Source organism: Grammomys surdaster, unplaced genomic scaffold (genome assembly GCF_004785775.1).
Source record: "Grammomys surdaster isolate TR1022 unplaced genomic scaffold, NIH_TR_1.0 265, whole genome shotgun sequence".
In the NCBI taxonomy this organism is placed as follows: Eukaryota; Metazoa; Chordata; class Mammalia; order Rodentia; family Muridae; genus Grammomys; species Grammomys surdaster.
The window spans coordinates 325,178-340,598 of record NW_021604706.1 but is presented as its reverse complement, the minus strand read 5'-3'; the positions used below and the strand labels follow the sequence as shown (position 1 = coordinate 340,598).

At 35.7% G+C, this 15,421-nt stretch overlaps 2 protein-coding genes across 8 annotated transcripts in view; both read right to left on the bottom strand.

The window, feature by feature from the left end:
• Positions 1-15,421, bottom strand: part of Kdm6a (lysine demethylase 6A) — a 128,498-nt gene that overhangs the window by 72,820 nt on the left and 40,257 nt on the right. For all 7 annotated transcript variants that reach the window (XM_028776118.1, XM_028776120.1, XM_028776115.1 and 4 more), the window contains exons 4-5: positions 13,076-13,125; positions 488-546 (exon numbers count right to left, since the gene is read on the bottom strand). In XM_028776118.1, coding sequence (XP_028631951.1) covers positions 488-546; positions 13,076-13,125 — 109 coding nt within the window. The remainder of the gene's footprint in view (positions 1-487; positions 547-13,075; positions 13,126-15,421) is intronic.
• Positions 7,560-7,992, bottom strand: LOC114628167 (60S ribosomal protein L31). Its single transcript, XM_028776121.1, has one exon. It carries the CDS (start codon positions 7,984-7,986, stop codon positions 7,609-7,611), a length of 378 nt encoding a protein of 125 aa, XP_028631954.1. The 5' UTR covers positions 7,987-7,992; the 3' UTR covers positions 7,560-7,608.

The following is a 15,421-nucleotide window of genomic DNA, read 5'->3' as shown; positions in this document are numbered from 1 at the left end:
AAATTAACTGAAAGTGGAAATATGCTAAGCAGTACGAGGCAGGAATGTTTTGCCAACCCTCTCTAGAAGTAAGAAAACGTCAAAAATAAAAAAACAACCTAGCCATCATGGATATTTTTCTCACAGATCTTGGGATCTGAGTTTAATCATACTCATTCTTCAGTTCAAATAACCTAGGGGCCAGTCATCAATAAAAACTGGAGAAATTCCAAGATAGATAGATAAATAGTCCCTATTTAATCCTTTGATTAGGATCTTAAATCATAAGCAATTTTTAAAAAGACTTCTAAATAATCTAAGATGGGTCAATACTTCTGAATCTTATCATCTCAAGAGAGGATTCCAAACTGAAGGTTTAATGACAGTAACATATTTTATATTAACACACACATACAAACAAAAAATACGAATAAAAGCCAAAAAAACTAAAACGAGCTATTTATTAAAAACAGTTAAAATTAATTAACTGTATGGTATGTTAACTTACCACTGAAATGCATTGTAATGGAAGTAGACCAAACCAAGACCATATAAAAAGGCAGCATTCTATAAAGGAAGAAAAAGAAAAGAGTTTTAAGGAATGTGTCTATATGTAATGTATAGTATGCTGTTGATGTAAAATATAGTATTAAAAATGTTTTAAGTTCTTAAAATTTCTATCATGTTTTACAATATATTTAAAATATATTTTTTAAACACCAAAATGACAGTTATGAGTAAGCAGATGGCATGGAATCCAATCAACTTGGAGATATATTCTGGTTTCTATTTAATTTGTTCTAGGGAGAAAAAACTAGCAGAATTCAATCAGCAAATTTAAAATAAACATCTTTTCTTCAGAAGAAAGAAAATGCTTTGATTACGCCATCTTATTTTTTCCTATTGGCACATGTATGTATGCTTTCTGTGCCTTCCACCTCTCATTCCCCAAGATGAAACTCTTTAATTTTATGTTCAGTATCACTGGAAGAAAAGGTTAAAATTCAACAGAAATTCCTAAGAAAAGTCTACAACAAATTTTACCATTTAAAAAAAGAAGAATTATATATCAAAACAACACCTACAATTATATTTAAGGGTTTAACCATTAGTGAATATTCTTTTTGTAGTTTCAAAACCAAGGACTATACTTATTATTACTCACTTTATCTTCATCTTACCTCTAATAGGAACTAACCTTTAGCTTTGTGTTGTTGTTTTGGTTTTTTAAGTTTTGTGGCGATATGGACTTGTTTTTATTCAAGATAAATTCTTAAATTAGAAGCAATGCTCCTCCGTCAGCTTCCCATGTACTAGATGACATGTACCACCAGAATTGACCATATTTATTTTGTAAAAAGGGCAAATGTTTGAGCATACATATATATTATAACAAAAATCACACAAATCTGTTTTAGTAAATCTTGCCTAAAAGTCAAGCTTTCAAACTGTCCTTTTCTCAAAATTTCTCTTAAACTGTTATAAATTTCTCTGTTGCCTTAAGCATTAAAAAAAAAGTTGAACTATTGGCTGGATAGATGGCACAGCAATTGAGAAATCTGATCTTACAAAGGATCTGGGTTCAATTCCTAGCACGAGATGGCAGCTTACAATCATCTGTAACTACAGTTCAGGATACACACAGACGGTAGACACACATGCAGGCAAAACACTAATAAAATAAAAATAAAGAAATGTAAAAAAAAAATTGAAACTATTATTACAGTACTTCTTTTAAAATTATGTTGAGTTGTATTTTCCAAGCAATACAAACTTAGCTAAAGCTATCACTGCTAGTTAGTAGTTTATTGGTCAGTTAACCTAGCTAAGAAGGTAAAAAGGTCAGGAAGCAAAGAAAGGAGGCCATTAAAAGATGTTTTATGAGCTGATTATGGCTGTTGGCAACTGGGACTCAATCTTGCTGGGTGTCTCTAGCAACAGTGTGGAAGATTCCTCCAAGTCATCTTGCCCTAGGAGTAAGGGATCCAGGGCACATAGCCCACAATAGTTATCAAACATTGACTATGATTTTTTTGCACGTGATTTTTTAATAATAAAATTTTGCTAGGACTATATTGGTAATTCTTTTGAATTCTATGTGACTTCTAAAAACATTGAAAAACATTTAAATACATTGTAAAATCTAATAATGTGGTAATTTACTTTCATTATATCCTCATTACCCCCAATTTTCTAAATGAGAACATTATATGTGACTAAGGGATTCACAAAATTGAAGAGTTAAGAAGGTCTCAACATCCATTTTGAAAATTGATATTTAATTTTCTTTAATTTAGTTAGAACTGTTTTTAATCAAAATCATTCATTTCCTATTCCATCTTCTGAAATAATCTGAACAATACTGATGAGGCTAGGCAAAACTTACTGAAATAAAATGTATTTCCCCAACTCTCAAATAAAACATGTAATATGTGACACAGGAGGAAAGGTATAAATACGCCAAACACAAAAACAATTGAGTCATGAAATCCATTACCTGTAAAGTCAAGACTTGAAAGACAAATACTTTCTCTGAAGAAGGAAATACAGTTTAAATCACAACAAATAACAAAAATGACACAGAAAGAAATGTGAGCCAGGCAGAGGCAAGAGGATTGCTATCAGGTCAAGGCTAGCCTGATCTACACAGCAAGTTTCCAGACAGCAGGACTAACCAATAAAAAGAGAGAGAGAGAGAAAACTAATTAAATACATGTACTCCCTGTATTCCCTCCAATATAGCAGATGCCAGAGACTCACTAAATCCATTCCTGAATACATATCCAAAGGACTCTAAGTCAACATATCATAGAGCAGTTCCTAATGCTGTAACCCTTCAACATACTTTATGTTGTAGTGAAGCCCAAAGGTAAAATGATTTGTTGCTACTTTATAACTAGCTTTGCTACAGTTATGAATCATTCTGTCAGTATATGTGTTCCCCCAATGGTCTTAAGCAAATCTTGTGAAAGGGTTGCTCAAGCCCTAAAGGAGTCACAACGCACAGGTTGAAAACTGCTGCCATGAATAAATTTCCACATCTATATTTATTCCTGTACTACTCATAGTAGCCAAGAGATGGAACCAGCCTAGCTGCCCATCAAGAGATGAATGGATGATGTGGTTCATATACACAATGTTAGTTAATTCAGATGTAAAGAAAAATGAAGTCATGATATTTACAGGAAAATGGACAGAACTGAAAATCATGTTAAGCAAAATTAGCTCTGCTCAGAAACACAAATGTTATGTTTCAGCCTAGCAATGGTGGCACACACCTTTAATCCCAGCAGAGGCAGGCAAATCTCTGTGAGTTTAGGCCAGCCTGTTCTACAGACCAAGTTCTAGGACAGTCAGGGATACACAGAGAAACTCTGTGTGTGTGTGTGTATTGGAGGAAGGATTTTATGTTTTCTCTCATACAAAGAGCAATGATAGTTTAAAACCATACATACATGTGTACTTTTTAATTTAAATTTGTGATGAGAAAGTAGTGACAGAGTTAATAGAAAAGTTAGTTTCTTTTTATAAATGTTTCCCTTCCTTTGTGAGTCAAAAGTCAACAGAGTGCAAAAGAGATTAAGTACAGGCTAGAGTTGTATGAAAATGATTTCAAGCTGAAAACATCTCAATAATCAGCAGTTCTCTCCTCTACCCACAGACGTACACAAACATACTGTAGTACTATTTCACTTTTTACAGAATTTCCAGGCTTGAAAAGGGCAAGACATTTGAGTAGACAAGCTAGTTATCAGGGATTCATGTGTCCGTTAGCATAAAAAAACAATAGGAAGTAAAAAAAATAAATAAATATATACCCAGACAATAATAATTTTGGTTTCTATGGGAAGAAAAGATAAATCAATACACTAGAGGATGAAAATATTTTTAGGGCAATGAAAATTCCGTTGTATGCTACCATAATGGCAGAGCCAAGTAGCTACACATTTTCCTAAGGCAATGGAATGTACTACACAGAGTGAACCCTAATATAATACTCTATGGGCTTTGGATGAAATGATGTATCAAATGTTAGGTTTACCGAAAACAACGAATATACCACTATTAGTTACAAAGGTGATATAGAACTCTGTCTTCCAAGCATAGCATAGCCATTGAGGTCCTGATATCAGGGCAGATATGTGATCATCTGCACTTGAAAAGACTGGATCCATTAGCATTCTTTTGTGGAAAGACTAGAAAGTTCACAAGGCTCAGGAAGTCCCACAAATACATAAAAAATAGCCATTGCTGGGGAAAGACTACTTTTCTGGTAGTACGTTGCCCTATGTTGCCCATGCTCCTGAAGTAACTCCTCATATTAAAGCTCTTGAAAGTCTTCCAATTAAACCATGGTGGACTTGGGTAGAATAGTTTCTTTACTCTGTAGTTTCCCTCTTCCCCCAATCTGAGATGGATATAGTCTTCCTAGGAAGAAACATCTCACAAAAGCAAGTTATACATGTACAGAGGTGGGGGGGTAAGTGTTGGCTACAACACTAAATCCTGATCTAAAAAAACAGTAAAGTACAATAGAACCTTCTATATTTTTCAATTAAGCCTTTAGTTGATAATATATAAACTTTCATTTCAAATTATTCACATGCTCATCAAAGTAACTCTCAAATGCAGGAAAAATTTCTGCTTTTCCCCAAATCTGTCTATCATCAATTGATAGGCAAGGCCCCAACTCTGTTTCCCAAAGGGTGAGAAAGTGGGAAAACAGAAACAGAACCATGATGAAAATGGAAAAAGAATTGCTTCCTGGTAACAAGCACTAACCTGTAAAAAATAAATCTGATCATAAATGGGCATGATAGTCTTAAATACATTAGAATTTTAAGACAATACAAGTTTTACAGACCACAGAGTCCAGAATACTTTGAATTTACTGTGATTTGAGGATTGAGAGAAAAACTATTAGCCTTTATCCTAGAAGCATACAGCAGTAAGTAGCACTAATGAAAAAAGGCCTGTTTCCCAAAAGGTGAGAAAGTGAGGTAACAGAAAAGAATGTTGAGGCAACTAATTAATTCAAGCCACTAAAACTTTCTTTAGACATGCTCTAAACCAAAAGCAGTTTGAGACAACAAACTTCTTTTATTGGTGTTTTGTCTTTTCGTCTTTCTTTGATAGTACTGGGGACTGAACTCAGGGCCTCATAAATACTAGCTAAGCACTATACCTTGGAGCTGTCACACCAGCCCCAGACAATTTTGGTGTAGAATAAATTTGGTTGCCAGTCAACACCAAACATCTATATGCCGGTAATCATCTTTGAAAGCAATTGCATTTTATGCTGAGATGTAACTGAAAAATAAATTCATGTCAAACTATGAAAGTGGCACTAAAAGCTGCTTATACTAAAAAGCACTGACTCTTTAGATGTCACAAATTAAAAGCCTGGCATCTCTAGCTTCACTCTGAATCTGTTTCTTCCTTGCCAGCTCAGATTCCAACTTGACTGCCTAACTAATCTATCCTATCTCCTTCAAGGATAAGTGACAGAGATACCACTATCGTATACATGCAGTCACCTTGGATTTCAGAAAAAACAAAACCATGCAGGACAAGCCACCCACAAATGAAAGCAATTGTTGATTAGGAAAACAGCTATATCCTGGAGAAATAATCACTGCCTGCAAACCTCCTCATCACCTCTAGCAACAATGACTTCTAAGCATCTTGTAAGGGTGCACAATGGCTGAGTCCATGTCTTGAAGAAAACGGCTTAATTATGCACATTTCTTAGTGTGATTCTTCCTTTATTTAAACCTAGAGCTCACGTCCTTACCAAATGGTGATTTGGGTTACTGTACCTTTTTATTCCTCTCCCCAATGTGACTACCTTGATTAAATCTCTTAACTTTTTAACCATAGAGACTAAATCTCTTAAGTTTTGTCTTCTTAATTGGGTTATCAGGATAAGTTGCCAAATCAACCCTGTTGGGAAGTATCAAAGTGACAGTTTTAAAATGTCATAGTAATGTCATGCTGTCACTAATTCCACAAACTTAATGATAGAGTACAGAAAAAAGAAATCGACTATTAACTTTACTGGAGATCACCTGAAGGGTAGGAAGAATAATAAAGATTTGGAGGCATTCCAGAGGCATGAGCTATAAACTTCCTCATGGCTACCTCAACCTGCTGCATAACCTATAAATACCTGAAACTATTAAGAATCTCACATGGAGACTGGAGAGATGGCTCACTGGTTAAGAGCACTAACTGCTCTTCCAGAGGTCCTGAGTTTAATTCCCAGCAACCATGTGGTGACTTGCAACCATCTGCAATGGGGTCTGATGCCCTCTTCTGCTGTGTCTGAAGACAGCAATGGAGAATACTTAAAAAAAAAATTAAAAGCTTTTGAAGCCAGGCAGTGGTGGTGCACCCCTTTAATTCCAGCACTTGAGAGGAAGAGGCAGGCAGATTTCTGAGTTGGAGGCCAGCCTGGTCTACAGAGTGAGTTCCAGGACAGCCAGGACTACACAGAGAAACTCTGTCTTGAAAAACAAACAAACAAACAAACAAACAAACAAAGAAGGCCCTCTATAGATCCTAGCATCTAGAGAGGCAGACAAACTTCTGAAAGAAAAAAAATGCAGTAAAAATTAGTTCATAATGTAGCACAAAGACAACAGCATGGGACTATGAAAGTGAACTTGAACTTGAACTTCTCAAGAATGGGCGAGTTTGTTATAATCTAAAGCCAGCTGTATAGAGAAAAGGTAAAATGAGATCTAGGTCATATTTAAAAGATATGATAGATTTAAAAAAAAACAAACAAGAGACAAAAATTTCTAGTTCTAAAGATTATAATACCGAGATGCAGAAAACTGAATAAATAAAATGAAATGCCATACACACAGTAAAGATGCAGAAGACAAAAAACAGATCTCTTAAAAGAAGCCAAGAGATTTAGAAGATTGAAATAGGTTTTAAAGAAATACAAAGGATAGAAAATAAGCTAAACTATACCAAAAGAAACACTAGCAAACTTTGAAAAACATGAAAGAATGGAAATAACCAAGTTTATACAAGAAAAATAAATGAGAAATACAATAAAAGAACAAAAGTTAATGTCTTCAAACAAATAAACTTATATTACACAATTAACGAATCACTGAATCTATGATTTCATCAAATTTAATATTCAAATATAACATGAAGAAAAAACATTTCAAATTAAGCTGTAATTACATGTAGAATTAGCACTAAAATTAATTTTGAAGAAATTTTATTATATTTATTTTTATGGAGAACATTTGTGTGCTGGGGATAGATATACACCAAAGTACAGGTGTGGAGGTCAGAAGACATCTTACTAGTGCTCTCTCCTTCCACAATGTAGGTTTTGGGGATCAAATGCAGCTTATCAGGCCAAGTGCTGGAATCAAAGACATGTGCCACCACCACCCAGCATCAACAAATATATTTTTAAGTTTCGGTTTCCTGGGAGCTTTTTTGGTGTTTTGATTTGCATTTTTCCTTTTAGTAATTTGTGTTTGCTGATAAGAGTATTGTGACATTCAGCAGAATGAGCTGTAACAACTTCATGCTGGCCCTTAAAACTATTATTTTTTTTTTTTTTTGGCAGTACTGCAACTTTATTTGACATTCAGCAGGTTAGTTCTCATCCACATTGACCGTCTGTAGATTTTTGAATGTGGTAACAGGCACGTAAGTTACCAAGGTGTAGAGCTTGTTTGGTGAATCCTCATCTTCATTACGTTTTCTGGACAAACGTACTCTGATGCGATATGGAACATTCCTTATTCCCTTGGCCCAGACGGCTTTATTGAGCCTGGTGTCAATGCGCACATCTGGAGTCCCCATTTCCTTCATGGCAAACTTTCGAATTTCTTTGAGTGCCCGAGGAGCACGCTTCTTGAAGCCCACTCCATGGATGCGCTTGTGAATGTTGATGGTGTATTCTCGGGTCACCACCTCGTTGATGGCAGAACGGCCCTTCTTCTTCTCGCCACCCTTCTTTGCGGGAGCCATTCGGCCGGGATCAAGTTGGAAAGGCCTTAAAACTATTATTATACTAAATAAAAGATAGATCTTCACCATACTTCAATATTTAACACATAGAGAACAGTATTAATAAGGTAAATAAATTTATTAAGCAATCAGAGCTGGAAAGATGGTTCAGCAGTTAGGAGCATTTGCTGTAATACAGAGAACCAGGCTTCAGTTTCCAGCACAGGTGGCTAACAATCACCTATAATGCCAGTTTCAGGGGAGCTGATCTTTCTGGCCTTCTACAGAACCAGGCATGCACATGGTACATATACGCACATGCAAGCAAAACACTCATACACATAAAGTGAAAATAATCGTAAAGGGGGGGGGGACACATATTTTTTAAGTTTTTTAAATTCACTATTGTCTGTGGAGGTGTATTTAAGATCATTTTTATATGGTATGGTTATGGTAAAGCAAATGAAATTATTACTCAGGATAAATTCATCCCCAAAATAATTCACGCAGACAATGCAGGCAAACAAAAAATGCTAATATGAAAAACTGACAAAATTATAATATCTATATCCCACAAATGAGAGAAAATATGAGATTTGCCTTTCAGAGGCTAATTTAATATACTTAATATGATTATCTTCAGTTGCATCCATTTTCATATAAGCAGTATAATTTCATATTTCTTATGACTGAAAAAAATTCCAGTTATAGATACTATGTTTTCTATATCCATTTATCTTTTGTTAAATTCCCAGGCTTGTTCCATAACTATTGAGAACAGAGCTGTGGTAAACAAAAATATCCAAGAATTCTCTGTGATATGTAGACTTGAAGTCTTTTAGGTAAATACAGAGAAATGGTATAAATTGATCATACAGTAGATCTACTTTCAGTTTTCTTTAGAAACCTCCATGATGCTTCAGCTAGTTTACATTCCCAGAATTATACTTCATACATTCACTGGTCATTTATTCTTCATCCTTTGAGGATTAGAGTTTTTGAAGTTATTGTTTGTTTGAAATAGGGTCTCATGAAGCTTAGGCTGGCCTCAAACTTCCTATGTGGTCAAGGATGACCTTAAAATTCTAATCTTCTGATCTCCACCTCCAAAATACTAGAGTATTTGCATCAAAATGCACCACTTATGTTATATTGGGAATAGAACCAGAGCTCTGTGCATGTTGGGCAAGCATCCTACCATTGGAGTCATATCCCCAGGCCATTGGTTGATGTTATTTTATTTTTTTGACAAAGGGAAAATGTTACCTAAATTTTCTTTAACAACAAAAACAACAACAACAACAAAAAGGCTGGAAAAACTGGTTAAGTCTTTAGATGAGCAGAGACCGTAGAGACTATTGTCATAAACACATTGTAAAGTATTACACTGAATAGGTACAAAATAAAAAAATTCCTCAAAAATCTAGAACCAAATAAGTATGACCACTCTCATTTCATAACATTAGAAGTGTTAGCCAGGTTAAATGAAGAAGCAAAACAAGATTAGCAGGAGGAGAAGTTAAACTGCACTTGTTCATAAATGATGTGGTTCTATGTTTAGAATAACCTAAAGACTTTTAAAGATTATTAGAACTGGTAAGTAAACTCAGTAAGACTGCAGAATATGGCAATTTACTATTATGAAAATAAATCCTACATTCTAAGACACTAAAACTTTTGCCGGACCTCACAGCTCTATAGCAGAATTTTCCCCCAATTACTTTAAATATTAATACAACAAGAATCCTGTGACTAGACAGGGAAAAGGGAGGTAGAACTAAGAATTTCAGTGACAGACAGGGAGAGGACAGAGAAGAAGGAAGATGGAGGAGGAGGAAAATGATCCAGATTCTTTGTGGCTATAAATAGCCACAGGTATCTGAATATCATAAAGAATAGAGTAACTGGGATGGCTTGTCTAATATAGGTGAGCAGCTTGTATCATCATCAGTTGGCTCTGAAATTATTGTGCGGGTATCTTGTGAATTGAGAATGTATCGATACATAAATCTGACTGATTATTTATAAGCTTCTATAGTTTTGACTTTACTGGGTTACTGGGATTTGGGACCAGTGACCACAAGGGGTGGATAGCTGGGAATGTAAGCAGAATCCATTCACTGCTCAGTTGCTGCTGGGGCTAGCCTAGACGCAGAGGCCGCATGACCACTGGGGCAGAGAATAGAAGGAACAGCGCAGGATGGTGACACATTTTTTAATTTTCCTGCAACAGAGCTCGCTTAAGACAGCTATCTTACTGTATATTCCACCTGTTTGCTTAACTTATTTATAAGAGAACAACTTAACAACCAACCTTACTTGCCATGGTTTTTCCCATTGAACAGCCTAAGCTAATGCACACAGCTGCAATTTTAAACTTGATAGTGTTTCATGCCCCTGACCCAGAGAGATATGTGTAGGTATGTGTGGTGTGGTAGTCATTTGTTAAAAGCAACAAATAGGATGAATGAAAAGCAACCTTATAAAACAAATATCCACCAAAAATGTTAGAAGCAGCATAAGAATATTGTTTGATCTCTGGGACCACTGTAATCTGTAAAGTGTCCCTCATGTCTTTTCCATGTGATGCTTTCTATACTATTCAATTAATACAGAGCAAAGCCCCTTTGTTAGGATCAATCTTTCCTTCCCTCCTTCCCTCTCCCCTCCCCCTCTCTCACAGGACAACATGTTAAGGCAAACAGATTCAGACTCCTACAACAGATAGACAAGAGACACCAGAAGACCCAGGGAGAAAGAAGTAGAGAATTTGTATCTGGGCTAGCTTTTGTTAAAATTACTTCAAGGTGGAGTGCTTTAATTTCTTTTCTTTAATGAGACACTAATGCATTTTAATACTCTAAGGCTATTACTATCATGCTCAAACCTATACAGTAAAATATTAACAAATAAAAAGAGCAGGGCCGTTTTAATAGCAAAAACTGTCAAGAAAGAAAGAGTGAGGGGCCGGGGAAATGCCTCAGTGGGTAACAGTATTTGCTGTGCAATTATGTGAGGACCTGAGTTCAAATCCCCAGGAACCAGGTGAAAAGCTAGGCAAGTCCAACAATGCTTGTAACTGCAGCACTAGTAGTGTGCAGAAACAGGTAGATCCTAGGAGCTTATTTACTTAGCTAGGCTGGCTGAAATGATAAGCTCCAGGTTCAATGAGAGATTTCATCACAAAAGAGTGTTGGGAGCAATAAAGAAGGCACCCAACATCTTACTCTGGCCCCTGCATGCATGTGCACAGACATTTGTGTGCTACATGCTACACACCACACACCACACACACACTGACTAGAGGTTTGGGAAAATATAATGAATGGAATCTTATAGTCATGATAAGCTACAAAAATAAAATATCTAGGTAGAAACTTAACTATACAAATAAAAGACATTCCCAATGAAAATTACAAAACACTCATGAAAGAATCTGATGACATGTAAAGATGTAAAGATGTTTCATCTTCGTGGACTGCAATAATAATGTCCAAACTACCGAAAGTGATTTACACGTAGCAGACATGTCTTTAAAATAAGAATGAGATATGTGGGGAAAATTTAAAAAAGACCGCGGCGGCACAAGCCGCCGTGGCGGGTCCCACATTAGGGAGGGAGTCTTATGGTTCCAGTGGCCTGAGGGCCTTGGCAGCGGCAGGCCCCAGTAACAAGAGGAAGTCCTTGGTTCCAAAAAGGTTTATTGTCATGGCGGATAATAGATGAATCTAGGCGTACCCGCTAAAACTCAGGGCAGTCCAGAGTTATATAGGGAGGGAGAAAGGGGGAGGATCTAGGGGAGGAATGTTTAATTTGCTCTGCCCTCTGGCCTTCATTAGTATGTAAATCCCTAGGGCCTGAGGCCTATAGCCTGGCCTATATGACTCTATGGAGATCTATGTGACTGCTTTTCAGGATCTTGGATGATGGGAGGGACCGAACTCCTGCCGGTTCTCACGCAGAATTCCACGGAGAATCTCGGGGTTCTAGGTACGTGCTCAACCATGACCCAGGATACCCTTATGCAGTCCCACAGAGATAGAAACAGTAAATGTAAATTCATGAATGTATAAAAGACCATTCCCGACCCCAGGTCTAGCCGATTTCAAATTATGCTCAGATGATAAGGATTAGCAATGTACGTAGACAAAAAGTAAGAGTATGCACGAATAAACCCATGCAATTAAGAAGCACCTGACTCCTTACAAAGAACCAAAAACATTAACAGAGAAAGGGAAATCGCATTAATACATTGATTCTGGTAAACTAAGCATCTCTATGCAAAGAATTAAAATTGTACTATTATCTCTAACTTTGTGGAAAAAAAATCAACTCAAAACTAAACAGACATAAATTTAAGACCTCAAACTATGAAGCTACTAGAAAAATAAAACTCAGGAGTAATAATGTCATTAGTACAGACAATGACTTTGGAAATAATGCACAGGAAAATAAAGTCCAAAAAAGACAAATAGGTTTATATAAAACTAAAAAGCTTTTGCATAGGAAAGGAATCAATCAGTAAAAGTGACAATACAAGCCAGGGGGCGGTGGTGTCCATCCTTAATCTCACTCAGCACTGGGGAGGCAAGGCAGCAAAGACCTCTGAATTCAAGGCCAGCCTGGTCTACGGAGTGACTTCCAGGACAGCCAGGGCTACATCAATGATTAATATCCAGAATATACAGTGACTTCAAAATTCTTAGAGGGAAAACAAATATATAAACAAAGGGGTGAAAATGTAACTCAGTTGTGAGGTGCTTGTCTAGCAAGTATAAGTTCCTGGGTTCAATCCTCAGTACCACACAAACTATTAACCCAAGCACTTGTTAGGTGAAAGCTGTTAGTTTGGCTGTGTTTGATTTTTCAATGATTTCACATTCAATCAGATCATCTCAGGTCAATAAAATATCAATACTCTAATCCTTTTTAATAAAATACAAAGTAATTAAATAGAAAACAAAATGATACAGATTTCCCTCTTCTAATCTCTTTCCTGCACAAGTAACATTAAAAAAAAAAGTGTGAGCTCTAATCTTTATTTTTTATACTCAATAATAAATGTGCCAACAAAAATAAGTAAGAAATAAGCATGAAAATATGCACCAACCTTCCAGTAGTCAGACTGTAAACTGTAGTACCTCTGGTATGCAGATAGTGCTAAAAGAAGAATAATAATTACGAGTTACAATTATGTTTCACTTTAAGAACCATTATTATATTCTTAAGAACCATTATTATAGTAGGTATTTAGAAGCCCTTGCCTTTGCTGATAAGCACTGATTTCTCACTTGAACCCACAAGATAACTAAAGCAGGATAAAAGCTTAATATATTTGCCTTCATTTTGTCTATCTTCCTTACTTGGGATAACCCACTTAACTCTATAGGCTTACATCCAGGAATATTTGTCTAAAAATTTGTCATATATAACCCATCTCCCAAACCCATCCCAACCTCCTCAAGGCACAAAGATAAGAAAATAACTGGAGCATTGTGCTGTCATCATTCATGTCCTGTTCCAAAGCCCAGAAAAGCTTCCTTCTAAACCTAGAGTAACCCTGGTTTTTTAGAAGAGGAGAGAGACTCATATCCAGATCACTCTATGGTATTATCACCAAGGTAGGAACAACCCTTGGTGTTTCTTAGGCAATGTGATCAAAAACAGAGGCATAACTTCTCCAACAAAAGCAGGCCATGCAGGTCAGACTAAACATGATCAGAGGTTCTAGTTGTCGAACTTTACGGTTTTTACAACATGTAGAGTTAAGAATTATCAGCTATCTAAAGAAAGTATCCAAGAAGCAAGAGAGGGGGAGGCTAAAAGAAACAAAAAATAAGTGATAAAAATGAGATGAAGACCATCCACGGGGGAAAACTCTTTAAGGATAGGAAATGTTGCTTTCATGAGGGAGCAAGAGAATTCTAAACACACACACACACACACACACGATGGTCTAGAAAAATAAAATTTGGAAAACTATTACAGAATAATACAATAGAAGGATATGATTAAGAAGTCTGAGAGACTTCTCAAAAATAAACAAACAAACCAGAAATCATTTACTGGAGGGTTAACAGTTATATCAGTAATAGTAGTCCAAAAAGAAAGACCAAAATCAAAGGACAAAATTTAACAACAATTCTCCAATGGGCACTTGGAAAACCTGCCTTTGCTAAAGCATCAACTCTTCACTTGGGCCCACAAGCTATCGACAGGATGATAAGACTAAAATATCTGTCTTCATTTTGTTATCTATGTCCTTTACTTTGTCTCATATTCCTGCTTCAATCTGCTTAACCTACGTATTTCATTCCTGTCAAGGCTAAAGGCACACATAAGTTATTTTCCAAAGCCTCCAGTCACCTTAGATTTACAAAACCAAAACTTTCCAGGAAAGATATCCCCCCTCCCTATAAAAGCAATTATCCAAAAAGGTGAGGCTACATCCTTGCTAAACTAATCATGTTGTAGATTATCAGATTGGTTCCCTCAAGTATTACAATGTATTTACAATTTATCCAACTACCTTGTAGAACCAGAGCTGAGACAAAGAAGGACAAGACCACATCTTAACCAGGGACTGCTTAATAAACTGTTCATATATTCTTTAGATAATCTTTTTGTCTCTTTGGTTGAATATTTGAATCTAATATGGAAATTAATTGCTTCTGAAACTTTCTATGTAATACAACCAAATTATGAATGCCACATAGAAGAAAAAAAATTATTTTTTTTTTTTTGTTTTTCGAGACAGGGTTTCTCTGTGTTGCCCTGGCTGTCCTGGAACTCATTCTATAGACCAGGCTGGCCTCTAACTCAGAAATCCATCTGCCTCTGCCTCCAAAGTGCTGGGATTAAAGGCGTGCACCACCACCGCCCAGCAGAAGAAAATTTTTTAAACTTTATTTTTAAACATAGTACTGAACTAAAGGGGTATAGCTCAATGGTATATACTTACCTAGCATGCAGAAGAAAACTTGGGTCTAATTCTTAGAACAATTAGGGGGAAGTGAGTCATAACATTATCATATACCTTAACAAGTTCTTTTCATTTGATATTAGTCTTTCTTTTCCAATAAAAATTTCACTAATCAACATATAAAATTGAAAATTAAACTATGAAATTTTTAAAAATTTAAAAATTAAAATATGGAAATTAAACTATGAGTTAAGTTTTCAGTGTTCGAAAATTTACTTTCAAAATTAGGAATTCTTGAAGAAATCATAACATCCAAATTAAATGACACTGAGTTACAAAAACTATACTATTATTGATGGTTAGTAGAAACATGGCATCTATACAACAATGTTATAAATTACTAAATAAATATGAAACATCAAATTCAAAGTCAGAGTTGATACTCTAAATTGCAAGGAGAGTTATAAATGAAGCATTTCTTTCTTCTTTCTATTTAATTACAGACTTTCTTAGTAACTACATTCTACCTCTATT

What these genes read in the sequence shown, in the direction of transcription:
- LOC114628167 (XM_028776121.1), bottom strand. Translation starts at nt 7,986, where the DNA reads ATGGCTCCCGCAAAGAAGGGTGGCGAGAAGAAGAAGGGCCGTTCTGCC.